This window comes from Hemitrygon akajei, chromosome 4 (assembly GCF_048418815.1).
Source record: "Hemitrygon akajei chromosome 4, sHemAka1.3, whole genome shotgun sequence".
In the NCBI taxonomy this organism is placed as follows: domain Eukaryota; kingdom Metazoa; phylum Chordata; class Chondrichthyes; order Myliobatiformes; family Dasyatidae; genus Hemitrygon; species Hemitrygon akajei.
Window position 1 is genome coordinate 38,181,099 of NC_133127.1, and position 27,019 is coordinate 38,208,117.

The 27,019-nt window shown below is 45.5% G+C and overlaps 1 protein-coding gene across 1 annotated transcript in view; it reads left to right on the plus strand.

Annotated features, from left to right (window-relative positions):
- Nucleotides 1-27,019, plus strand: part of abcg2a (ATP-binding cassette, sub-family G (WHITE), member 2a) — a 97,941-nt gene that overhangs the window by 17,585 nt on the left and 53,337 nt on the right. Inside the window, exons 3-5 of the mRNA XM_073042387.1 lie at nucleotides 10,755-10,814; nucleotides 22,313-22,427; nucleotides 26,668-26,820. Of these exons, the coding sequence (XP_072898488.1) occupies nucleotides 10,755-10,814; nucleotides 22,313-22,427; nucleotides 26,668-26,820 (328 nt within the window). The remainder of the gene's footprint in view (nucleotides 1-10,754; nucleotides 10,815-22,312; nucleotides 22,428-26,667; nucleotides 26,821-27,019) is intronic.

Consider the following 27,019-nt stretch of genomic DNA (forward strand, 5'->3'; position numbering starts at 1 on the left):
CACAAAGGAAGTTGGAGACTCAGGAGAGCGGCGATGTTCTTTTGCTGAGTGATGAGAGGTGAATTATTCAGTTTAATCACTGCGCCATTTTGCAAATTAAATAACCCAGCTGCCAAGTAACATCGCAGACAACTGTAGATAGATAGATAGATAGATAGATACTTTATTCATCCCCATGGGGAAATTCAACTTTTTTTCCAATGTCCCATACACTTGTTGTAGCAAAACTAATTACATACAATACTTAACTCAGTAAAAAAATATGATATGCATCTAAATCACTATCTCAAAAAGCATTAATAATAGCTTTTAAAAAGTTCTTAAGTCAGTCTCTCTTTGTGATCGGTATGGATACTCCTCAGAACCCAGTTGATAAATGCAGCCTCATGTACTGGTCAAGGGCAGGCTGGGCCAGCAGACTGTGTGGTACCCTTGCAGCACCCTGGCAGAGAGGGCTGATGTTATCAGAAGGTAACACCTTGTGTCTTCCCATGAGGACAAGGCTACCACCCTTGGGATTAGCATTTGTATGGCTCTACAGAGCAGCAGCATTTGGGAGTAATACAGAGCAGTGGAGGATGAATTTCTATAGTACAGGGTATTGGAGTATCACCACTCTGAAGTTCCCTTGGGCACTGCACATTATCCCTGTTTGGAAGTACTTTGGTTAAACTTGTCATCTCTTCCTGAAAATCCTGCAGCATTTTCCTTAACTGTGCACGTTCCCCACACGGACTCAGTGCATCACGAAGGCAGCTCCACCTCTTCGGAAGCACAGTCCCAGCGATGAGCCATCCCTCAACTCATCACGCTTTCTTTTCTCCCCTTCCGCATTGGGTCCTGCAAAAACAAGATGGTAGCTTACCGAGCTTCCATGGATGCAGTGCAAGGTTGAATTTCTGGGTTATGCTTTGCCCTCACAATAATTCTATACACTGTGGCGACCCACTTCCCAGCGCACTCGAACCGGCTCACAAATCGGCGCGTGCCGGCATTGAGGCCGGTCCCAAAAAGGGCGCCAAGTCTGCTTCACCAGCAAGGGGAAAAGCCCGCACGCGGGACGGGACTGTGAATACGCGCCCCCTACAGCATTCCCGCCCAGGGAGGGCGGGATCAGGAAGGCTTTAAAGCGAGGCCGCGAAGTTTGAATAAATCTCTTTTGCAACTGCAGCTCATCGACTACGTGTCGTTATTTCAGCGCTGCGTGTAGCACACCACTACAATTGGTGACCCCGACGGCCCAAACGATATTTGGGCCGAAAGTGAACGACGCCGCATCTGTTCATGCAGTTTCGTTAAAACTGCCAAGTTTCTGGACGCTGCGACCTCACCTCTGGTTCCAGCAAGCAGAAGCCCAATTCCACATTCGGCAGGTAACCTCGGAGGACACACGTTACTACTACGTGGTAAGCTCCCTCAACCAGGAAACAGCGGCCCAGTTTGAGGAGTTCATACAGTCTCCCCCAGCGGACGGCAAGCACACGGAATTCAAAGCCCTGCTCCAAAGGAGTTTCGGACTCTCACGGTGTGAGCGGGCTGCCCGCTTACTGCACCTGGATGTTTGGAAGACAGACTGCCATCGGCTTTAATGAATGAGATGCTGTCTCTGGCCAGAGGACACAAGCCCTGCCTCATGTTTGAGCAGGCATTCCTGGAGCAGCTGCCCGAGGACATACGCCTGCTGCTGTCCGACGTGGATTTCAGCGACCCCCAGAAGGTGGCAGCCCGGGCAGACGTGCTGTGGAAAGCCAAGAAGGAGAGCGGGGCGTCCGTCACACAGATCACCAGGCCACGCTCGCAGCAGCAAACCAGTCCAGGCCCGGCCACAGAGCCCACTAACCCCAGAGGCAGGGGTGAGGAGACCAACGAACAATGGTGCTTCTACCACCAGCGGTGGGGCGCAGAAGCCCGCTGTTGTCGCCCACCCTGCAAGTTCCCGGGAAACGCCAGGGCCAGCTGCCGCTGATGGCTACGGCGGCTGGCCATCGGGATAGCCTCCTGTATGTGTGGAACAAGCGGTCGGGACGCTGTTTTTTGGTCGACACCGGAGCCGAGATCAGTGTCTTACCTCCGACGAGTTATGACACCCGCAACAGGGCACCGGGTCCCACCCTGAGGGCCGCGAACGGCAGCACAGTAAGGACCTAAGGCACCCGTACGGTGCAGCTACAGTTCGGCTCCAGCCGGTTCACGTGGGACTTCACACTGGCCGCCGTAGCCCAACTGCTCCTGGGCGTGGATTTTTTGTGGGCTCACAGCCTACTGGTCGACCTGCCAAGGAAGAGACTAGTCCACGCCAAGACCTTTCAAACGTTCTCCCTGGGTGAAGCCCAGTTGCCGGCCCCGACTCCATCACGCTGTCCGACAACGACTTCACCAGAGTCCTGGCGGATTTCCCATCAGTTCTGGTACCGCAGTTCACAGCAGCCATGCCCCGACACGGCGTACAGCACCACATCCCGACCCAGGGACCACCCCTCCACGCCCGTGCTCGAAGGCTTCCCCCGGACAAGCTCCGACTGGCGAAGGAGGAGTTCCAAGAGGATGGAGGAATTGGGGATCATACGGCGGTCCGACAGCCCATGGGCCTCCCCCCTGCACATGGTGCCCAAAGCAACAGGGGGCTGGAGACCATGTGGCGTCTACCGCAGGCTGAACGAGGCTACAACACCGGACCGCTACCCTGTGCTGCACATACAAGATTTTGCAGCAAACCTGCATGGCGCACGGATCTTCTCCAAGGTAGACCTCGTCCGGGGATACCATCAAATCCCGATGCATCCGGACGACGTCCCCAAAACGGCTCTCATCACCCCGTTCGGCCTTTTCGAGTTCCTCCGCATGCCATTCGGCCTAAAGAATGCCGCACAGATGTTTCAGCGGTTAATGGACACGGTGGGACGCAACCTGGACTTCGCTTTCATCTATTTGGACAACATCCTCATAGCCAGCAGCAGTCGTCAGGAGCATGTGTCCCACCTCTGTCAACTCTACACCCGACTGAGTGAATACGGTCTAACAATCAACCCGGCCAAATGCCAGTTCGGGCTCGACACCATCGACTTCCTGGGCCACAGGATTACTAAAGACGGGGCAACCCCTCTGCCTGCTAAGGTAGACACAGTCCGCCATTTCCCCCGACCCACCACAATCAAAGGCCTTCAGGAATTCGTGGGTATGGTAAATTTCTACCACCGCTTCCTCCCTTCAGCTGCCCGAATCATGCGCCCCCTGTTCGCCCTGATGTCGGGTAAGGGCAAAGACATTACCTGGGACGAGGAGTCCGCCGCCGCTTTCATTAAAACAAAAGAAGCCTTAGCAAACGCCGCGACGCTAGTGCACCCCAGAATGGACGTCCCTACCGCCCTCACAGTGGACGCATCTAACACGGCAGTTGGTGGAGTGCTGGAACAACTCATCGAGGGTCGCTGGCAACCCCTGGCGTTTTTCAGCAAACACCTGCGACCACCCGAGCTCAAATACAGTGCTTTCGACCGGGAACTGTTGGCGCTATACCTGGCAATCCGGCATTTCAAGTACTCCTTGGAAGGTAGGCCCTTCACCGCGTTCACGGACCACAAACCGCTTACCTTTGCGTTCACGGTGTCCGATCCCTGGTCGTCCCGCCAGCAGCGACATCTGTCCTACATCTCTGAATACACAACGGATGTCCGGCATGTCTCGGGAAAGGACAATGTCGTGGCGGACACTCTCTCTCGCCCTACCATTCAAGCCCTGTCCCAAGGGGTAGACTATGAAGCTTTGGCGCAGGCAGACGAGGAGATCCCAAGTTACAGAACCGCAGTCTCCGGTTTGCAGTTCCAGGACCTCCCCATAGGCCCAGGTGAGAGGACCCTACTCTGTGACGTCACCACCGGCCAACCCCGCCCCGTCGTCCCGGCAGCCTGGCGGTGGCGCGTTTTCAACTCCATTCACAACTTAGCGCACCCCTCCATCAGGACAACCGTCCGGATGGTAGCCAACAGGTTCGTTTGGCACGGACTCTGCAAGCAGGTCAGTGAATGGGCCAAAACGTGCATGCACTGCCAAACAGCCAAGGTGCAGCGGCACACCAAAGCCCTGCCGCAGCAGTTCCACCCCACCAGCCGGCGTTTCGACCACATTCATGTGGATATCGTGGGCCCCCTGCCAGTGTCACGAGGAGCGCGGCACCTCCTGACTATCGTGGACCGGTTCACAAGATGGCCAGAGGCGATCCCGCTCACCGACACCACCTCCGAATCTTGCGCCCGGGCACTGATCGTCACCTGGGTATCTCGCTTTGGTGTACCGGCCCACATTACCTCTGACAGAGGTGCCCAGTTCACCTCCAGCCTGTGGTCAGCTATGGCCAGCCTTTTGGGGACACAGCTGCACCACACAACTGCCTACCACCCACAGTCGAACGGCCTGGTGGAGCGTTTCCACCGTCACCTAAAGTCGGCTCTCATGGCCCGCCTCAAAGGGCCTAACTGGGTGGACGAGCTCCCCTGGGTCCTGCTCGGAATCCGCACGGCGCCCAAAGAAGATCTGCACACCTCGTCGGCCGAGTTGGTGTATGGCGCACCCCTGTTGTCCCAGGGGAGTTCATACCAGCCCCATGGGGGCAAGAGGAAGAACCCGCAGCAGTCCTGGGCTGACTACGCGAGAGGCTCGGTAACCTGGCCCCCATACCCACTTCACATCATGGGCAGAACCCGACCTGCGTACCCAAAGACCTCCAGAACTGTAAGTTCGTTTTTGTACGACGGGGCGGACATCGGGCACCGCTACAGCGGCCCTACGAGGGGCCGTTTACGGTGCTCAGGAACAACGGGTCCACGTTCGTGCTGGACGTTGGGGGGAGAGAGGAGGTTTTCACGGTGGACCGACTCAAACTGGCCCATGTGGACGTGGCGCAGCCGGTCGAGATTCCTGCACCGCGGCGCAGAGGCAGACCTCCCAAACAGAGTCCGACCCAGACTGTGGACATTGGGGGGTGTATCGCCGGTTCTGGGGGGGGCGGGGTTATGTGGCGACCCACTTCTCAGCGCACTCGAACCGGCTCACAAATCGGCGCGCGCCGGCATTGAGGCCGGTCCCAAAGAGGGCGCCAAGCCTGCTTCACCAGCAAGGGGAAAAGCCCGCGCGCGGGACGGGACTGTGAATACGTGCCCCCTACAGCATTCCCGCCCAGGGAGGGTGGGATCAGGAAGGGTTTAAAGCGAAGCCGCGAAGTTCGAATAAATCTCTTTTGCAACTGCTGCTCATCGACTGCGTGTCATTATTTCAGCGTTGCGTGTAGCACACTGCTACAACATCTCCCTTTCCATCTGTACAAAGTATATGATGGTGCTTTATTGTTGTGTTTGTGGTTATTGAACCCAGTCCGTAAATTGCTGACATGTAATCAGTTCAGAATTTTTACTAGCCATTACTAAGCAGTATTTTATTGGGAGGTAATTTATTAGTTGCACCTTGAACTTTAGTTACCGTAACCTTTCCTGATGAGGTATTTTTTGGGTGAACCAGCTTTAGCATGCGACTGAGACTGTAATCAGTTGTTTCTGAACCAGAACCAATAGAAGCCGCTATCTTTTCGGATCAGCATGTGCAATTATGACACTGTAGCCATTTGAGAGTTTTGATTGCAGGAGAGGCAGGACAGGCAGCTTAATGTTCAGAGGTTCTGTTGTTTTACACGCAAGAGAGCGGTGGGGGGGGGGTGGGATTAAAGGGGGAGGGGTGGTAATACTAGTCAGGAAAAATGTCACAGCAGGGCTCAGTCAGGACAGACTGGAGAGCTTGAATAATGAGGCTTTATGGGTAGAACTGAGGGATAACAAAAGCATGACCATGTTAACAGGATTATATTATAGACCACCCATCAGTCCACAGGATTTGGAGAAGCAACTATGTAGAGAGATCGCAGACTGTTGCAAGAAGCACGAGGTTGTGACAGGTGATTTTAATCTTCCACATATTGACCTGGATTCCCATACTGTAAAAGGGCTGGATGGGAAAGAGTTTGTCGAATGTGACCAGGAAAGTTTCCTGAATAAATACATGGATGTCCCAACTAGAGAGAGTGCGAGACTATATCTTCTATTAGGGAATGAGAAAGGGCAGGTGATAGGTTTGTATCGGGAAACACTTTTCATGTAGTGATCATAAAACCATAAGAGCAGAATTAGGCCGTTTGACCCATTGAGTCTGTTCCGCCATTTTATCATGTCTGATCCATTTTCCCTCTCAGCCCCAATCTCCTGCCTTCTCCCCTTATCCCTTCATGCATTGACTAATCAAAATTCTATCAACCTCTGCCTTAAGAACCCTATGACTTGGCCTTCACAGCCGCCTATGGCAGATTCACCACTTTGGTTAAATAAATTCCTCCTTATCTCTGTTCTAAAAGGACACCCCTCTATTCTGAGGCTGTGTCCTGTGATCATATCCTTTCCCAGCATAGGAAACATCCTCTGCACATCCACTGTATTGAGGCCTTTCAATATTCGATAGGTTTCAATGAGGTCAACCCTCGTCCTTCTGAATTCCAGTGAGTCAAGGTCCATCAAACACTCCTCATATGACAAGCCATTCAATCCCGGAATCATTTTTGTGCACCTCCTTTGAACTCTCCCCCATGTCAGCATATCTTTTCTTAGATAAGAGACCCAAAATTGCTCAATACTGCAAGTGAGGTCACATCAGTGCTTCATAAAGCCTCAGCTTTGCATCCTTGCTTTTATATACTAGTCATCTCGATATGAATACTAACATTGAATTTGCCTTCCTCACCACTCCCTAAACCTTTAGGCAGTCCTGCACGATGATACCCAAGTCCTTTTGCACCTCAGGTTTTTGAATTTTCTATCCATTTAGAAAGTAGTCTTGTGTTTTTATTTCTTTTACCAAAGTACATGACCATACACTTCCCGACACTGTATTCCATCTGCCACCTCATTGCCATTCTCCTCATCTGTCCAAGTCTGTCTGCAAGCCCCCCCCCCCCGCTTTCTCAACACTACCTGCCCCTCCACCTATCTTCATACCATCCACAAACTTGGCCACAAGGCCGTCAATTCCATCATTGAATTATTACGCAAAAAGAAGCGGCCCAACACAGACCTCTGTGGAACACCACTAGTCACCGGCAGCCAACCAGAAAAGGCTCCCTTTATTCCCACTCTTTGCCTCCTGCCACTCAGCCCATGCTAGCATCTTTCCTGTAATACCATGTGCTAAGCAGCCTCATGTGTGGCACATTATCAAAGGCCTTATGAAAATCCTAGTGCGCAACTGATTCTCCTTTGCCTATCCTGCCATTAGTTTCAAGGTAATTTTGGTGGTATCAAAGGATTTGGCAAGTGTGAATTGGGACAAGTTGTTTTCCTGTGAAGGCTTAGTTGGTAAGTGGGAGGCCTTCACAAGTGAAATTTTAAGAGTACAGACTTTATATGTTCCTGCCAGAATAAAAGGCAAGGATAACAAGTTAGAAAGCTTTGATTTTCAAGAGATATTGAGGCCCTGCTTAAGGAGTAAAGGGTGCATAGCAGGTATAGGCAGGCAGGAACAGTTGAGGTACTTGAGGAGAATACTTCAGAAGGAAATCAGGAGTTCTGAAAGAAGGCGTGAGGTTGTCCTACCAGACAAGGAGAAGGAAAATCCCTAGAGCTTTTACAGATTCAGTATGTTAAGAGCAAAAGGATAGCAGGAGACACAATTAGTCCTCTGGAATATTACAATAGTAATCCATGGGGGGGAGCCAAACGAGATGCAGAAGATTTTAATTTGGATATTTTTGCATCTGTATCTGATTGGGAGACAGATGCAGAGCATAAAGGAGTGAGGCAAGGCAGCAGTGAAGCCATGGACATGGTGTAGATTACAGTGGAGGAGATGTTTGCTGTCTTGAGGCAAATTAAAGTGTACAAGTCCCCAGGGACTGACAAGGTGAACCCTCGGACCCTGCGGGATGCAAGTGCATGAGCAGAGATATTTAAAACATCCTCGGTCACGGGTGAGGTTCAATGGCTTCATGTAATATCAGAGAATGTATACAATATACAGCCTGAAATTCTTACTCTCCACAGACAGCCATGAAACAAGAAAAACCCCAAAGAATGAATGACAGAAAAAACGTAAGAACCTGAAAGCCCCCAACCCCCTCCCACACACAAGCACCATCAAACCTGCCCTCCCCCATTCGTTCCAGCAGAGAGCCCCAGTACCCTCACCACCCACCGTGCAGGCAACAGGAAAGTGCCAAACAGAGACCGTGGTCCATCAAAAGCAACAGTTCGACATCCCACAGGCTCTCTCTCCCACAAACAAGGGAGAAAGAAAGATAATCACTCCTCCTACAGCGAGAGGGGAGACAAACCGTCACTGTTACGATGTTGCAGTCTGCAACGCTGCTTTTATTTCCTGTTTCCCCGACTCAAGAATGGGCTGCAAACTCACTCACCATCGAGAGAGGGAGAGTGATCGCCATAGCGAAGAGGCCTCCAACAGCTGCTGTCTCCGTGTCCCGGTTCCGCACGGTGCTTCAGTTCATGACGCCGGCAAGAAGTTGGGTCCACAGGGCAGCACAAGACCCCAGAGGTGCCCCATCTTCCAAGCCGCACCTGGAGATAATGGAAAATGCGGCCAATTGGCAAGCTCCAAGAACGGGAACACACCACAGTTTGAATGCAGGTGTGAATCATGGACTCCAACAGGACCCCAGCCACCTTGAAAAGGGGAAAAAGAGGCATTAGAAAGAAGAAGAATTTAAATTGTTCCACTGATGGGCTGGGGGAAGTTGCCTTCTGATGCCATCTTTAGCTCCAAGGATGCCAGAGGATTGGAGGATGTGATTCCATTGTTTAAGAAAGGCTCTAAGGGTAAGCCAGGATATTATAGGCTGCTGAGCCTGACGTCAGTAGTAGAAAAGTTATTGGAGGGTATTCTAAGGGAATGGATATATCAGTATTTGGATAGATAGGGATTGATTAAGGATATTCAACATGGCTTTGTGCATGGTAGGTTGTGTCTAACCAGTCTTAGAGTTTTTTGAGGAGGTTACCAGGAAAGTGATGAAGGCAAGGCAGTGGACGTTGTCTACATGGAGTTTAGTAAGGCATTTGACAAGGTCCCACGTGGGAGGTTGGTCAGGAAGGTTCAGTCACTTGACATTCAGGATGAGATAGTAAATTGGATTAGATATTGGCTTTGTGGGAGAAGCCGGAGAATGGTAGTAGAAGGTTGCCCCTCTGACTGGAGGCCTGTGACTAATGGAGGGCCACAGGGATCGGTTCTGGGTTCATTGTTGTTTTTCATTTATATCAACGATCTGGATCAATGTGGTTAACTGGATCAGGAACTTTGCAGGTGACACCAAGATTCGGGGTCTAGTGGACAGCAAGGAAGACCATCAAAGCTTGCAGCAGGATCTGGACCAGCTGGAACAATGGGTGGAAAAATGGCAGATGGGATTTAATACAGACAAGTGCAAGCTTGTGCACTTTAGAAGGACCAACCTGGGAATTTGTTCATACTTTGTTGAAAGTGGCATCACAGGTAGGTAGGGTCATACAGGAAGCTTTTGGCACATTGGCCTTCATAAATCTGTGTGTTGAGTACAGGAGATGGGATGTTATGTTGAAATTTGTACAACATGTTGGTGAGGTCTAATTTGGAATATTGTGTGAAGTTTTGGTCACCCACCTACAGGAAAGATGCCAGTAGGATTGAAAGAAAATTTAAAAATATGTTGCCAATACTTAAGGATCTGAGTTACAGGGAAAGGTTGAATAGGTTAGTACTTTATATCCTAAAGCATAGAAGTGAGATGGTGGTGCGTTCGATTGCAGCAGCTTCCACTGAGTCAACGAAGGATGTTACTGTCTTTTTAAAATATTTTTTATGATTGCAGGGTCTGGCTAGACATTAAGAGCTTAAAGTACTGCAGTATAAGTTGTCAGCTGGATATCTGCAGGCTGCAGTTCAGTATCTTAGAAATGCCTATCAGGCTGGTCTTGTGGAATGACTGAAACAGCTGAACTAGTATGAACATTGATTTTAATTAATTTGCTGTTCACTTCTGGAGTAAGCAAGCTGCTTATTTGTTGTTAGTTTTCACTTTGTAAATCTCAAGGCTATCCAGTTCTGTGTCACTCTCATCATTATCATATTTTTCATCAACAGTGTGCAGATTAGTGCTCTTTTCAGAACTGTACCTTTTTATCTTTTTCTCTATGAGGCGTGCACTTATGAAGCAGTGGTGTAATGACACGCACGTGATGTGGTGGAGTAATGAAGTATGCCATTCACCTGCTTTTATATAGGACCGATAATTAATTATGTAAACAACAAAAGAATGTTGAATCAAACAATATACTTACAATATTACTCTAATGTTACTGAAATATTAAATACACAACAGTAAGAGTTTGGGATGAGCTGCCAGCACAAAGGATTGATTTCAACATTTAAGAGAAATTTGGATAGGTACATGGATGGGAGGGGTATGGAGCACTGTGGTCCAGGTACAGGTCGATGAACTAGATGGGCTGAGGGGCCTGTTTCTATGCTGTAGTGTTGTATGATTGTATTTTACTGGGTACCATTTATCTTTTATGACTATTAAATAGCTTAAGTTCTTTGTGCAGTTTTTGAAACTATGAAGCAAGATTTTTGAATGGCAGGATTTTTGTGGTTCTTTGTGACAATTAACATCCCAAGCCAGAGTTCAATGTAGTTTCACAATATTTCACTCCTGTTTTCTTTTGCAGTGGCATCATGAGACCTGGTATGAATGCTATTATGGGTCCCACTGGTAGTGGCAAGTCATCGTGAGTATTGTAATAAGACAAGACTACAGTACAAACTCCAAATGCTCCAGCTGAGCTTGTTATTCCAAGTCAGTCTCTTCCCATCCTCATGTATCGCGACATCATAACGTAGCCTTTTATCTCCAGTTCACACTTATTTATACATGTTCACACTGATTTAAATGCCCTCACTATTTTTCTTGAATACTCCTTGAGGGGATGAATTTTGCAGAGCAGTGGCGGTTTGGAGCTCTGACCACACACAAAAAAACACCACTAAGGTTAGGAGTGTAAGTTATTTTAGTACTGGGATAATTTCAGTAATTGCAACACAGAAGGAGACCGTATGGGGCATCGTATCAGCTCACTGTAAGAGCTCTCCAATTAAATGCATTCCACTGCAAATTCCCACAGGCTTGAAAATTCCTGAAACTCACTTCCGAAGTAACTGAAAATTGGAGATGAAAGAAATAGTCTTAAACACAAAATCAGGTCCATTGACCCAGCTTGTCCTTGTCCACCAAGGTGCCTAACCAAGCTAGTCCCATTTGCCTGCTTTTGGCCTATATCCCTCCATACCTTTCCTATCCATGTGCCTGTCCAAGTGTCTTTTAAATATTGTTAATGTACCTACCTCAACCATTTCATCAGCAGCTCATTACAGACCAAACTCTGGGTGGAGAAATTTGCCCCTCAGGTTTCTAATAAATCTCTCTCCTCTCAACTTAAACCCATGCCCTCTAGTTTATGATTCCGCAGCCCTGGAAAAGAGGCCGAATGCATTTACCCTGTTTGTGCCCCTCATGATTTTATACACCTCTATAAGGTCACCCCTCAGTCTTGAATGCTGTAATGAATAAAGTCCTAGCCTGCTCAGTCTCTCTCCAGAACTCAATCCCTCAGGACATGGTAACGCTCTTTTCAGAAAAGCATTCTATCAACCACTAGTACTTCGATTACAGGTGCTACAGTGCTTTGTAGGGGAGGCATGCATAAGGACTTGCTTCCCACCATTAGTAAGGAACTTGAGGTAATGATGTTTTCAGGTTATAGAGGTGTTGTTTTGTGTTGGCAGCTACGCTCCAGAGTATGCTTAAACATTTTGTACCAAAGAAATACCAATGTAATAATATGATTGGATATCGATCTTGTTAAAGTTTTACAAAACGGTGATTTGGCTACACTTGGAATATTATGTTCAGTTCTGGTCACTCATTATAGGAAGGATATGAGAAGGTGTAGGAGAGAATTGTAAGGACGTGGCCTGGATTGGTGGACTGAGGAGAGGTGAAGGTTACGGGCAGATAGAGTAAGGTGGGGGAGGGGTAGAGTAGAGAGCCAGAAGCAGGTAGATGCAAGACGAAGAAAATATGGGCAGGGGTGGCTAAATGTACGGGTTCAGTGCAGTAAATGACACGCTATGATCTCTTATTTATCCAAGTGAAGAAGTGGGTAAATATTCAGTAATAATGGACACAGGGCATTTTTTTGGGCTGGAGCAGCATGTAGGCAGACCATACCTTCAAGCCATTCATTAAGATCTTGGCTTGTTTTCCACTTCAACTTTAATATGTAGCTCTCTACCCACACTCCTTAGCTATCTTCATATGTCTGGCAATGTTCTGATCTCTGAATCAACCTCCCTCCAAGTTAAGGAAATGTCTTCTTTTCAGAGTCATAAACAGCCGACTGCTTATTCTGAAACTGTACCAGGTCCTAGATTCTTCTTCCAGGCGACACATCCTCTCTGGATTGAATTATCAAATTCCTTAGGAAAGACCCCATCTACCCTGCACACTCTCTCTTCTCCCCTCTTCCATCAAGCAGATAGAAAAACCCGAAAGCTCTTACCAGCAGGCTCAAAGATGATTTCTGTCCTGTTCTTATAACAATATTCAGTGGTCCCCTAGTATGATGAAACAGACCCTTAACTTCATAATCTACTTCGTTATGGCCTTGCACCTTATTGTCTACCTTTGCTATAGATTCTCTGTAACCGTAACACTTTTATTCTGCATTCAATTATTGCTTCGCTTGTACTCACAATGCACTGTTATAGTGAGATAATCTGTCTCACGATAATAGTGCATTGAGATAGTGAGGAAAAGGTAGTGAGAAATACAACGGTGCATTGTGATAGTACAAAGGAAAAGCAATAACAATGCAGATTAAAGTGTTAACAGTTACAGAAAAGGTACTGTTTTTCACTGCACCTCGGAACACGCAACAAAAGTAAACACATTTATCAGCTTTTTTTGTATGTATAGACAAAATCTCCTTTCATTCTTCTAAACACTAGAGGTTACAGCCCCATTCTACTTGATCTCAGATCACACAGCAGCCCTGATGCCCTTGAGTCAATCTGGTGAATCTTTGTTCCTTTCCCTCTGCACCAAGTGCATCTTTCCCTTGGTAAGGAGACCAAAACTATGTGCAGTACTTCAGATGTAGACTCACCAAGACCCTTTAGACAAACAAGGGAAGATCTGCAGATGTTGGAAATCCAAGCAACACACACACAAAATGCTGGAGGAACTCAGCAGGCCAAGCAGCATCAGTGGGAAAGAGTACAGTCGGCGTTTCGGGCCAGGACCCTTCATCAGGACTCAAACCCTATAAAACTGCAATGAGACTTACTCAAATCCTCTTGTAATATAAACTAACAGACTATTTGCCTTCCTAATCACTTGTTACACTTGTGTTGAAGTACACTTTGATCCCTTTGAACATCACTGCCAGCCAGTCTCTTGCTATTTGGGTGTAGACGCAATTTGCTATTATGAGATAAACAATAGGCAATAGACAGTAGGTGCAGGAGTAGGCCATTCGGCCCTTCTAGCCAGCACCGCCATTAACTGTGATCATGGCTGATCATACACAATCAGTACCCTGTTCCTGCCCTCTTCCCATATCCCTTGACCCCGCTATCTATAAGAGCTCTATCTAACTCTCTCTTGAAAGCATCCAGAGACTTGGCCTCCACTGCCTTCTGGGGCAGAGCATTCCACATATCCACCACTCTGGGTGAAAAAGTTTTTCCACATTTCTGTTCTAAATGGCCTACCCCTTATTCTTAAACTGTGGCTTCTAGTCTGGACTCACCCATCAGCGGGAAAATGCTTCCTGCCTCCAGTGTGTCCAATCCCTTAATAATCTTATATGTTTCAATCAGATCCCCTCTCATCCTTCTAAATTCCAGTGTATACAAGCCCAGTCGCACCAATCTTTCAACATATGACAGTCCCGCCATTCCGGGAATTAACCTTGTGAACCTACGCTGCACTCCCTCAATAGCAAGAATGTCCTTCCTCAAATTTGGAGACCAAAACTGCACACAATACTCCAGGTGGGGTCTCACCAGGGCCCTGTACAGCTGCAGAAGGACCTCTTTACTCCTATACTCAATTCCTCTTGTTATAAAGGCCAGCATGCCATTAGCTTTCTTCACTGCCTGCTGTACCTGCATGCTTGCTTTCATTGACTGATGTACAAGAACACCTAGGTCTTGTTGTACTTCCCCTCTTCCTAACTTGACTCCATTTAGATAGTAATCTGCCTTCCTGTTCTTTCCACCAAAGTGGATAACCTCACATATATCCACATTAAACTGCATCTGCCATACATTTGCCCACTCACCTATCCTGTCCAAGTCACCCTGCATTCTCATAACATCCTCCTGATATTTCACACTGCCACCCAGCTTTGTGTCATCGGCAAATTTGCTAATGTTACTAATCCCTTCATCTAAATCATTAACGTATAATGTAAATAGCTGCGGTCCCTACACCAAACCTTGCGGTACCCCACTGGTCACAGCCTGCCATTCCGAAAGGGACCTGTTAATCACTGCTCTTTCTTTCCTGTCAGCCAGCCAACTTTCAGTCCATGTCAGTACTCTGCCCCCAATACCATGTGCCCTAATTTTGCCCACTAATCTCCTATGTGGGACTTTATCAAAGGCGTTCCGAAAGTCTAGGTACACGACATCCACTGGCTCTCCCTTGTCCATTTTCATAGTTACATCCTCAAAAAACTCCAGAAGATTAGTCAAGCATGATTTTCCCTTCATAAATCCTTGCCGACTCGGACTGATTCTTCTACTGCTATTCAAATGTGTCGTAATTTCCTCTTTAATAATTGACTCCAGTATCTTTCCCACCACTGACGTCAGGCTAAACGGTCTATAATTCCCTGTTTTCTCTCTCCCTCCTTTCTTGAGAAGTGGGACAACATTAGCCACCCTCCAATCAGTAGGAACTGTTCCTGAATCTATAGAAAATTGGAAAATGATTACTAATGCGTCCACGATTTCTAGAGCCACCTCCTTAAGTACCCTGGGATGCAGACCATCAGGTCCTGGGAACTTATCAGCCTTCAGACTCAACAGACTACCCAACACCGTTTCTTGCCTAATATAAATTTCCTTCATTTCACCCATTACCCTAGTTCCTTTGGCCACTATTACATCTGGGAGATTGTTTGTGTCTTCCCTTGTGAAGACAGATCCAAAGTACCTGTTCAACTCATCTGCCATTTCCTTGTTCCCCATAATAAATTCACCCGTTTCTGTCTTCATTGGCCCAATTTTGGTCTTAACTATTTTTTTGCTATTCACATACTTCCTTTTGAAGAGTGGATCAATGATTTTATGAGAAAATTCAGATTTCTTTAGAACTTTAATTAGGGGTTTTACAACACCAGTGCTATATAATATAAAGATTAGTTTTATCTGTCTCACGTACATTAAAAGATACAGCGAAATGTGACAACGACCGACGCAATCCAAGGATGTGCTGGGGGGGCAGCCTACAAGTGCCATCCTGCTTCTGGCGCAAACAAAGCATACCCCAATTTATTTACCCTACTCCGCGTGTCTTTTGAATGTGAAAGGAAAATGGATCACTTGGAGGAAACCAATGCAGTCAGAGACAGCAGCGGGAAAAGAACCCCGATTTTTGGATTGCTGGCACTGTAATGAGTTATGCTAACCACTAAGACACGGTGCTGCCCTCCCTTTAAGCTTATGCAACAGTTTTTGAGTAACAGTACTCTCCATGGATTAACCCAAACTATTGACTTTGTTTTCCTCTCTCCGTACTGTACACTCAGTGGGCACTTTATTAGGTGCAGGTGTGACCTACCGATGTTGCAGCCCGCTCACTTCAGAGTTTGACATGCACATTCAGAGATGCTCGTCTGCACACCGCTGTTGTAACTCATGCTTATGTGAGCTGCTCTGTCTTTCCTGTCAGCTTGAACCAGTCTGGCCATTCTCCCCCGGCCTCTCTCAATAACAAGGCATTTTCACCCACAGAACTGCTGTTCACTGGATGTTGTGTGTTTTCTTCCCCCCCCACACCATTCTCTGTAAACTCTAGAGGCTGTTGTATGTGATCAGCAGTTCAAACCACCCTGTCTGGCACCAACAATAATTTCCCTGTCAAAGTCACTTAGATCACATTTCTTCCCCATTCTGACATTTAGTCTAAACAACAACTGAACCTCTTGACCTTGCCTGCATGCTTTTACACATTGAGTTGCTGCTACATGATTGGCTGATTAGATATTTGCACTAATGATCAGGCATATCTAATAAAGTGGCCACTGAGTGTATGTTCCTGCTTCGGACATTCTCTTGTGTCTCCAATATATAAGTGTTATCCAACTGTCGGAAGTGGCTGACTGGCTAGGATGACCCTGTGCTTCCGTTGCGTGTCACTTTGATTTTCGACTTAGCCCTTACACAATTCCAGCAAAGCCCAGCACAGGCTCAGGGCAAAGTTCCTCTCATAGTTTTGATCTAATACACTTCAGGGCTTAATTGCCGTAACCAGCCTTTCAGGTTGTTTTGAGTCAGCAACCCAAAGCATCCACTTGCCCCTCTGCACGTGCCTCCTAACTTTCATGCTGCCACTAAATGGATATGTAAGTTTTTCACTGTACCTCCGTTCATGTGACTTTATTAAACCAATTTACTAATGTTTAACCCGGTAATGGTTTGGTTTTTCTGATTAAATGGATCACTGTATCAGTTTCTGAGCCATGCCACAAATGATGCTGTGTGACTCCAATTCAGATTTTGATGTTTAAGTGGGTGTTGCTACAATATTATTCAGTGCTAGATTTAAAAGCCCTCCAGCCAGGGTGTCACTGAAGTTGCAGCTCACGTGTCACTCTGATCCTCCGTGTCAGGCCACGCTTAGTCAATTGTTGGTCTGTGGCATTGTTTTAAAAAAAAGGCCAATTGCAAGTTTGAGGAACAAACGTCTCATGGAGCCATAGATTTGTATAACTGAGAAACAGGCTCTTCCATCCACCACATCCATGCCTATCTATACCATCCCACTCACCTGCATTAGTTCCATACCCCTCGGAGCCCTGCTCGTTCAAGTACTTTCCAGGTACCTCTTGAACAGTGTTACTGTTTCTGCCACCAGCTCCTCTGGCAGCTGATTCCCGACCATCTATAAACCTCCCCCCTTTCACCTTGCGTGTATGGGATTATATATCTGCACAGTGGCTCCAGAAGAGCGAGAATTTGTTTAGCTACATGTACACATGTGCATGGTAAAATGACAATAATCAAACAAATGCCTGCTGTCTAGTTTTAGAAACTCCCTACCATGAAAAACATTGGCAATTCCCCCTATCTATGCCTATTATAATATTACACACATGCGTCATGTCTCCTGTCTTCCGATCCAGGCAATATCCTTGTGCCCTCTCTTGATCGCATCTTTCCTGTAATGTGATGACCAGAAAAGGCACACAAGATCCATAGTGCAACCTAACCAATGTTTTGTACAATATGATATATGTTTAATCATATTCTTACCTTAGTATTTATTTGATACAAAGTGTTTAAACATAGTTGCCAGTACAAAATCCAACTTCTGTAGCTTGCAGATATTTTTACCTCCAGTTCCTTTCGAGAGGTGTGAGTCCTTCAGCACGTCTCACCCACAAAACCTCGCAGCATCTGCAAAGACTGTTGGAGTTTTGCTTTTGGACAGGTACATGGATAGGAAGGATTAGATCTAATAATATAGTACATAATTGTCCTTGTGAAGTGACACTGTAGTCTCATATTTCAAATAATGAGATTTTCCATTAACTCAAAATATTGATCTTGTTTTCAATTTACTTATGTTCCTCCTCTTGGTACTTTCCTTTTTTCATATTTCTGGCATCTGCAATGTTTTTTATTCCAAATGTTTTGGGATCTCCTGGCTCTGTCAATGTACTTATCACTCCCTTTGCTTTCATAGTTCACCAATTCACACCTCCTGCAGGTTTATCTGCTGCAGTTAACAAGCCCACACTGCTATGTTCCCTCAGTCTCTTTTTCACCCTATCGTACACATTCCCTTTTGTCCTCTCCACCTTACACCTTTCTCTGTGCTTTGTGTTTGAACACCACCCTTTCTCATTCATCAAACAAAAATGTTCAACCCGTTTCTCACTGCAGGCTCTGGCTGACGTGCTGAAAGTTTCCGTCTTCACTCCAGAAGACGTAGGAGCAGAGTTAACCCATTCAGTCTGCTCTGCTGGGCAATCATGGCTGATTTATTCTTCCCTCTCAACCCCATTCCTGTGCCTTTGCATCCTTACTAATCAAGAACCTATCAACCTCCACTTAAAACTAACTAATGACTTGGTCTTCTCAGCTGTCTGCAACAATACATTTCATAGAGTCACACCCGCTGACTAAAGAATTTCCCCCTTCATCTCTCTTCCAAAAGGATGTTCTTCTATTCTGAGGTTGTGCTCGCTGATCCTAGACTCTCCCTCGAGTGAAAACAACCTTTCCATGTCCATTCTGTCCAGGGCTTTCAATATTCAGTAGGTTTCAATGAGATCCTCCCAATCGTTCTAAACTCAATTTACTATGTGCTTCAAAGTATCTCAGGATCTCATCTTTCAGTAGATAATGGACTCTGAAGTACAAGCAACCAGTGAAGTTAAGCTAACAATCTGTAATTTATTGCTTTGCTTCCCTTGCTTCTTAAAGAATGGAGCGACATTAAGATTTTCCAGTCCTCTGGAACAATTCCAAAATCTAATAATTCTTGTAAGATCATTACTAATGCCTCTCCAATCTCTTCAGCTACCTGTTTCAGAACCCTGGGGTGTATAGTCCATCTGGTCCAGGTGACCTAGACACCTTTAGACTTTTCAGCTTCCCAAGCACCATCTCCTCAATAAGTGTGACTACATTCACTTCTGCTCCCTGACCCTCGCAACTTTCTGGCATGTTCCACAATGCAGATCGACTCAAAATACTTAGTTCACCCACCTTTTCTTTGTTCCCCATTACAACTTCTCCAGTGTCATTTTCCTGTGGTCCACTCTTGCCTCTCTTTCACTCTTTATATATCTGGGAAAAAAACTTTTGGTGTACTCTTTAATACTATTAGCTAACTTGCTTACATATTTCATCTTTTCTCCTAGCATTGCTTTTTTTTTAAAGTTGCCTTTGCTTAGTTTTTTGAAAGCTGCCCAGTCCACTAACTTCCTGCTAGTCTTTGCAATATTGTATACCTTCTTTGTGTATTCCTTTTGGTTCTTTTCTCAGCTCCCTTATCTTGTTGTCCCAGTTCCAGTTTCCCATTTCCTCTATATCTATTTCATTGTGGTCTAGCTAATTCCTTTGGGAGGAGTTACGTCAGTTCACACAAGCTCACAATGATTTTGTCAGTGAACTATTGAGCCAGACAAGCCCACGTGGATAGAAGTTTTGGGTTAAACACATGTAATGGGACTAGTTTAGATGGGTGCCTGGTCAGCGTGGATGAGTTGGACCAAAGTATCTTTCTATTCTGTTGTACTGTTTGGCTCTATCTGCTATCATAGGAGTATCCACCTATGCTAATATTTACCAGCATTCAGTCCGTCACCTTCTACACTTGATAATTCAAGCGTTGGTCCAGGTACTGCTTAAACATGGTGAAAGTACTTGTCTCCGTTGTCTGCTCAGGTAAATGTGTTCCAGGTTCCAGCCATCCTTAAGGTAAAAAAAACTTCCTCCCCCCCATCATATTTTAACCCTTCACTCTGTTATCTTGTATTCTCTGCTTGTAGACACCCCTGCCATAGGAAAGGCTTTACAGTGACTCACATAATTTCATCAGGTTCCCCTTAATCTCCTCCGGTGCAAGAAAAACACACTTAGCCTGTCCAGTAACTCACCAACCAAAACTCTTCATTCCCACAATGTCCCAGTTCTGCTCCATGCCACAGCTATTGGAGGTACATAAATATCCCAAATGCCTTCTTCATTCCCTTCCCTACTTGTGTTGTCACCAACACAGATTCTTGGACTTGTACACCGAGGTCCCCAAAACTCCTCGGTTCATTGTGAATGTCCTCGGCAGTCCAGCTGCACCACGGGAAGCGGAAAGGGGTTGCTTTTTGAGTGGAAACCCTTAGTCAGGAGTGTGCAGCTGATTGTGTAACTCGGCATTGACCATGGGGATAAACTGTACAATAGGTTATCTGAACACTGATGAATGGGAGCAGTTAGAGGTGAGAACATAGGGCAATCCCCCTCCACTTCCCCTTCCTCCCCTGCCATTTCCCATTCGTCACCCTCCACTTCCCTCTCACCCTCACCCTAACCCTCCCCTTCCTCCCCATCCTCTTCCTCCACACTCCCCCACCACTCCCCCATCACTTCCCCACATCGTCCCCCCTCCACTGCCCCCTTCCTAACCCCTCCCCTTCCCCATCATCCCATTCCCAATCCTCCCCCTCCCTTCCCCATCCTACCTCTCCCCTTCCCCACACTCCCCTCCACCTTCATCCTCCCCTTCTCCACCCCCCCCAGCTTGCCACCCCACTCTCCCTGCCCTCCACTGCTGCCGACCTGCTTCCTCCCTCTCACCACCATGCCCCCTCGCTCTCCCCTCCTCTTCTTTCCCTCTACTCACTCACATCATTATGGTGGTGCCTTATCGAGGCGTTTTTCTCTTTATATTTCCAGTAACTGCAGATTGAAAAACTTTTCATTGTGAGGTGGCTGTTCAACTCAGTCACCCCAAAGTGCCTCACCTCACACTTCAGTAGATTTAATTCCCTGTGGCCTACTGATCAATATCTCATCCTCTTCACTATCAACACCGCCAAGCATTGTTATGTCAGCTGTCAAATTACTAATTGTACCTCTGTGGTGTTGTGACAGTAAGATGAGATGGTATGTCCGATAAAATTGGTTAGACCAGCTGCTCAGTAAATTGTCATCTTCCAACCTATTTCACAACTTAACACTTTTCTTACCCAAAGCCAGCAAGCATAAGTCCACAATTCAAAGAGTCTATGTATTTGGTTACTGGGATTAGCAGATTTGTCTACAATTGGCTTCACATTTCTTGAGCCAGGTTTTGAATGCCATGATCTATCTTGGCTCTTTGCAACTTTGCTCCTGCCTCAGGCTATCTATTCCTGATTCGTACCACTAGCAGCTTAGAGACCAGTGATTCCAATGTTTTTTTCCCCTGGTGTTTCATTCTGCAAACATAAATGTTCTACTGCCTGTTCTAATAGTGACTCACTTCTACATTCCCAGTCCCTGGCGGTGGGCAGTGATAGTTCAGTGGACAGCACTCTCATCTCTCACTCAGGAGGATCTAGCTTCAAGTTTCACTCCAGAAAGGCAGGGACGAAGTCCAAGTTGATGCCCTCGTGGGAGGACTGAGGAAAAACGGTAGCCTCCGTGGTGCCGCCTTTCTGATGAGATGAGAAACTGAGGCACTGTCAGTGGAGTGGGTTTAGGAATACCTGAAGAAACTTGGGAGTGGAAATGGTTGTCCACTATATGCCGGCCAAAATTAGTTTGATCAGCTGCTCAGAACATTTTCTCTTTGTAACTTATTTCACATCTTAACACTTTTCTAACCCAAAGCTAACAAGCGCAAATCCATAATTTAAAGAGTCCATGTATTTTGGTTATTTTGATTAGCAGATTTGTCTACAGTTAACTTCACATCTCTTGAACAAGAGAAAATCTGCAGATACGTTGCTCACATTTCTTGAGCCAGGTTTTGAATGCCAAAATCAGTCTTTGCTCTTCAAGAATATCTCTTGATATTCATTATTTAAACAGATTATGCAGTAATTACTGTATTTCTGTATGTGAGTGCTTCCAAAATCAAATACCATATTTTCTATAGTACAGCAGTAGCAACACTTCAGAGTTGACAGTAAGGCCCATTGAGACAATCTGATGTAATGAAATATATAATGGCTGAGAAACCCGTACTCCTACCTCTTCCTTTGATTTCCAAATTCTTTTTTAAGTTAACTGCAAAGGACACAATATTTTATAAACTAGTAAGTGATTTTGGCAGATGATTGGTTCTTGCTGGTGGACACTGACAATTTGCCATTTCTCTTTGCCCACCAGCGTCTGGTGGGTTACACTCTCTGATTCCCGTGTACAATACTGTCAGACGCCAAGCAATGTTTTTTTGTGGATAGATTTTTTCCCCCCTATTAAATAACAAGTGCATGTTACTTCCTAGCTTACTGGATATCTTGGCTGCCAGGAAAGAGCCTACTGGTTTGAAAGGACAAGTGCTGGTAGATGGTGTTCCACAGCCTGCCGACTTTAAATGTATCTCCGGTTATGTTGTGCAGGTGAGAATGTTTACTTTCTGAAAAAATGACACTTGAAATATTTTTCAAACACAGCACCATTCTGTCCATTATACCAGCCAGTGGTCAGCTATTTTAATTCCAGTTTCCATTTCCACACCGACACGTCTGTCTACAGCCTCCTCTGCTGCCAAGTTGAGGCTGGATGCAGATTGGAGAAACAGCATCTCATATTCTGCCTTGATAGTCTCCAACCTGATAGCATGAACGTTAATTTCTCCAACCTCCTTTTCCTTTTTGCCCCTTATCTCACTGGCCCCGTCTCCCTCTCCTCCCCAGCACTTTTGATCTGCCCATCACTGACACATTCCTCCCACCACTTCACCTCCATCCCTTTATTCCACGGTCTACCCTCCTTTCCTGTGAGATTCCATCTTCTTCAGTCCTTTGTCAATTCCACCTACCACCTCCCTGCTTCTTATATCAAATGCTCACCTCCTTCACCCGCCTATCACCTCCACCCCGTCCTCCCATTTTTTATACTGGTTACAGTCCAGATGAAGGTCTTGACCCAAAATGTCGACTGCCTGTTCCCCTTCATAGATGCTGCCTGACCTGCTGAGATCCTCCAGCACTTCGTGTGTTACTCCTGATTTTCAGCATCTGCAGGCTCTTGTGTTCTCATTTTGATGTATCTTGAATGCCACATGTGACTCGTTCTTTTCATTGCAAAGATTGTCTTGACTATCCTGATGGGTTCCCTGTGGAATTTTATAAATCATTCTCCTCACTTCTTTCCCCTCAGTTACTTTCAGTATTATCTGACTCGTTTAACTACGGCAAATTGCCACCCTCTTTCAATGAGGCATCTATTATTCTTCTTTTAAAAAAGGGCAAAGACCCAACAGAGTGTTCCTCGTACAGGCCGATCTCTCTGCTCAATGTTGATGTAAAGATCTTAGCTAACGTGTTGGCTCATAGATTAGAAACCGTTATTCCCTCCATTATCTCTGATGACCAAACAGGCTTTATTAAAAACCGTCTCCCTTTTTTTAACATTCGGCGTCTATTTAATATTTTATACTCAGTTCCAACTGGGACTCCTGAATGTGTTATCTCCCTTGATGCGGAGAAAGCATTTGATCGTATAGAGTGGAACTAACTTTTTGCAGTCTTAGTAAAATTTGACCTTGGCCAAAGTTTCATCTCTTGGATCCAATTGCTGTACCTGTGTCTTACTGCTTCTGTTCTAACTAACTTTCAGAAATCCCAAGTATTCAATCTCAAACGTGGCACCCGTCAGGGATGCCCCTTAAGTCCCTTTCTCTTTGATTTGGCTATAGAACCTCTGGCGATAGCATTTCGAAAATGTCCTGAACTGACCGGGATTTGGAGAGGGGGTGTTGAGCATAAAGTCTCTCTCTATGCTGATGACTTACTACTCTTTCTCTCATATCCGTCTACATCCTTACCTCTAATGTTTTCACTTCTTGACCAGTTTAGCCAGATCTCTGGCTATAAACTCAACTTACATAAGAGTGAACTTTTCCCAATTAATAAAGAAGCACAAGAACTAATATTTCGTGATCTCCCTTTTAAAGTAGTCCATAATCAATTTACTTATCTTGGAATTACAGTCACAAGGAAGTTTAAAGATCTCTTTCGTGAAAACTTTGTCAATCTTTCATATGCTACAAAACAGAGTCTGGTACAATGGTCACCTCTATCTATGTCCTTGGTAGGTCGTATCAATGTTGTCAAAATGTATGTTCTCCCCAAATTTTTATACTTATTTCAATCTATCCCAATTTTTATTCCTAAATCTTTTTTTGATTCCTTAGATTCTATTATTTTGTCATATCTGTGGCAGAATAAGCGCTCTAGAATTAATAAAATCCACCTCCAAAAATCTAAAAAAGAGGGTGGCATGGCTTTACCTAACTTTCGCTTATATTACTGGGCAGCTAATATACGTTGTGCTGCCTTCTGGTCTTTCTTCCACGGTCAACCTGAGTGCCCTAACTGGGTGGCAATGGAGTTGAGCTCCACTAAAGAATTATCTATATCTGCACTTCTTGGCTCTGCACTCCCTAGCAGTCTGCCCAGATCAATAGCTAATCCTCTGGTTAGACACACTTTGCGTATATGGGCTCAGTTCAGGAAATGCTATGGTTTCCAGGGGTTTTCCATTTCTAGCCCTGTGGCACATAATCACCTTTTTTTACCTACCACGTTCGATTCAGCATTCCATGTTTGGTACAGGAAGGGCATCAGACATTTTGAAGATCTCTTCATTGATAACCGCTTCGCTTCTGAACATCCTCTACATAGCACCATCCAGAGACAGAGAAGCAGTTTCAGCGACAGGTTACTATCGATGCAATGCTCCTCAGACAGGATGAAGAGGTCAATACTCCCCAATGCCATTAGGCTTTACAATTCTACCGCCAGGACTTAAGAACTTTTTAAAAGCTATTATTAATGCTTTTTGAGATAGTGATTTAGATGCATATCATATTTTTTTACTGAGTTAAGTATTGTATGTAATTAGTTTTGCTACAACAAGTGTATGGGACATTGGAAAAAAGTTGAATTTCCCCATGGGGATGAATAAAGTATCTATCTATCTATCTATCTATCTATCTTTTCAACAGCTCTCTGTTAAGTTCAACCTGCCTAACGCTCACTTTTTCAGATATCTCCAAATCCGACACTTTACTGCTCCTTTAATTCCTAACTTTCCTGAAATGCCTGCGAAAAATGCTATGGACTTATTTCTCTCCATTAATCCACTAGATAAAGGTTTAATTTCAATTATCCAAGATAAACTAGCAGCCTTACGACGGGCCCCTGTGGATAAAATTAAAATGGCCTGGGAGCAGGATTTAAATATCTCCTTATCCGAGGAGAGCTGGGACTCAGTTCTCAAATCGGTTAACTCAACCTCTCTTTGTGCTCGCCATTGTCTCTTACAGTTTAAGATTGTTCATAGAGCCCGTATGTCTAAATCTAAACTATCTCGATTCTACCCTGGCATTAGTCCGCTCTGTGATAAATGCAAGAGGGGCGTGGCCTCTCTCATCCATATGTACTGGCTCTGTCCTAGCTTGGAGAAATTCTGGAAAGATGTCTTCACTACACTATCGGGTATTCTGAATCAGCACCTAGAACCTTACCCCTTAATTGCTCTGTTCGGTTTTTGGGGCGAGACAGATTTATGTCTGGGTCCGACCAAATGCCGAATACTATCCTTTGCCTCTCTCCTGGAGAGACGCTTGATCCTCCTTAGATGGAGAGATGTTGCCCCGCCCACTCATGCACAATGGCTTAACGACATTATGGCCTGCTTGGACCTCGAAAAAATTCATTATTCAGTTCTCAATTCGGATTTAAAGTTCCATAAGATCTGGGGGCCTTTTATCGAGTACTTTCATAACCTTCCTCTTGACTAGGGTTTTTTTTTTTCTTTTCGGTCCCTTGCTTTCAGTTCCCTTTTTTTTTCTGGTAGTAGGCATTATTATCCTCTGTTGCTAAGTGTATTCACAGTCTGGGAGTTTAACTGTCCGGACTTATACTCTCTATATTGTGTGGTGGTTGGTCTGGAATTGTTTTTTTTTCTTGTGTTGTGGGGTTTGGGAGGACACTAAGCTCACTTGTCTTTAATTTAGGTGCTTTTTTGTTAAATTCTCTTCCTTTGTAGCATATTGTTATTGTATGCTTAACCTTGCTCTGTATTAATGCTCCTCATTGGGATTTGGGGTTTTTAATTTTGTAAAATGTTTTGAAAAACTAATAAAAAAATTAAAAAAAAAAGATTGTCTTGACTATTATGGAATAGTGGGGGGGGGGGTAGGGGAGCTGGTGCAGAATTGGCCATTTGAGGTCTGGATGAGGTGCTTAGATCTGAATTCTTCCACTGTTGTGAGAAGCTGGCAAATACAAGTGTGATGATAGTAGCTACCATTCGCAGAAGGAAGTCCCTCATTTCTACCTGTAGTGATACTTCCTGGTCATTCCTGGAGAGGGTGGCCTAACTTTTAAGCTAGTTCCAGACCAGCAAAATAGTTTTGCTCTGTCTGCTCCGTGAACTTCATTCGAGAAACATTTTTGCTGCAAAGCTTGCCGTGACATTGTGAAGATGCATGGGATGCTCTGTAGTTATCCAAGTCTTCATTTCTGAGTGATTGAAATGTCAGTGTTCCGTGTGTTATTTTGGGCTTGATGGTGATTTTTCTATTCTGGTGCGTGTTGGCTTATTGTTACTGTTCGCTTTGTCTTCCAGGATGATGTGGTGATGGGAACACTGACGGTGAGAGAGAATTTGCAATTTTCAGCTGCTCTGCGTTTACCGACTAGTATTCGCAATAAAGAAAAGAATGAAAGGATTAACCAGGTCATTAAAGAGTTGGGACTGTCCAAAGTAGCAGACACCAAGGTACATCACCATCTTTGTTTGTCCAATATGTAAAGTGCCCTTTTTGCCATTTTAATCTGCAAGACTTAAGGAACCAGAATTTGCTGTTAGACAAGTGTTAAGAATAAGAGTGTTTAGAACATAGTAATTGCACGACAGTAGTAGAATTGTGTGTGAAAGAGATTGTGATGTGTCATGGAATGGTGGACAGTTTCTCTCA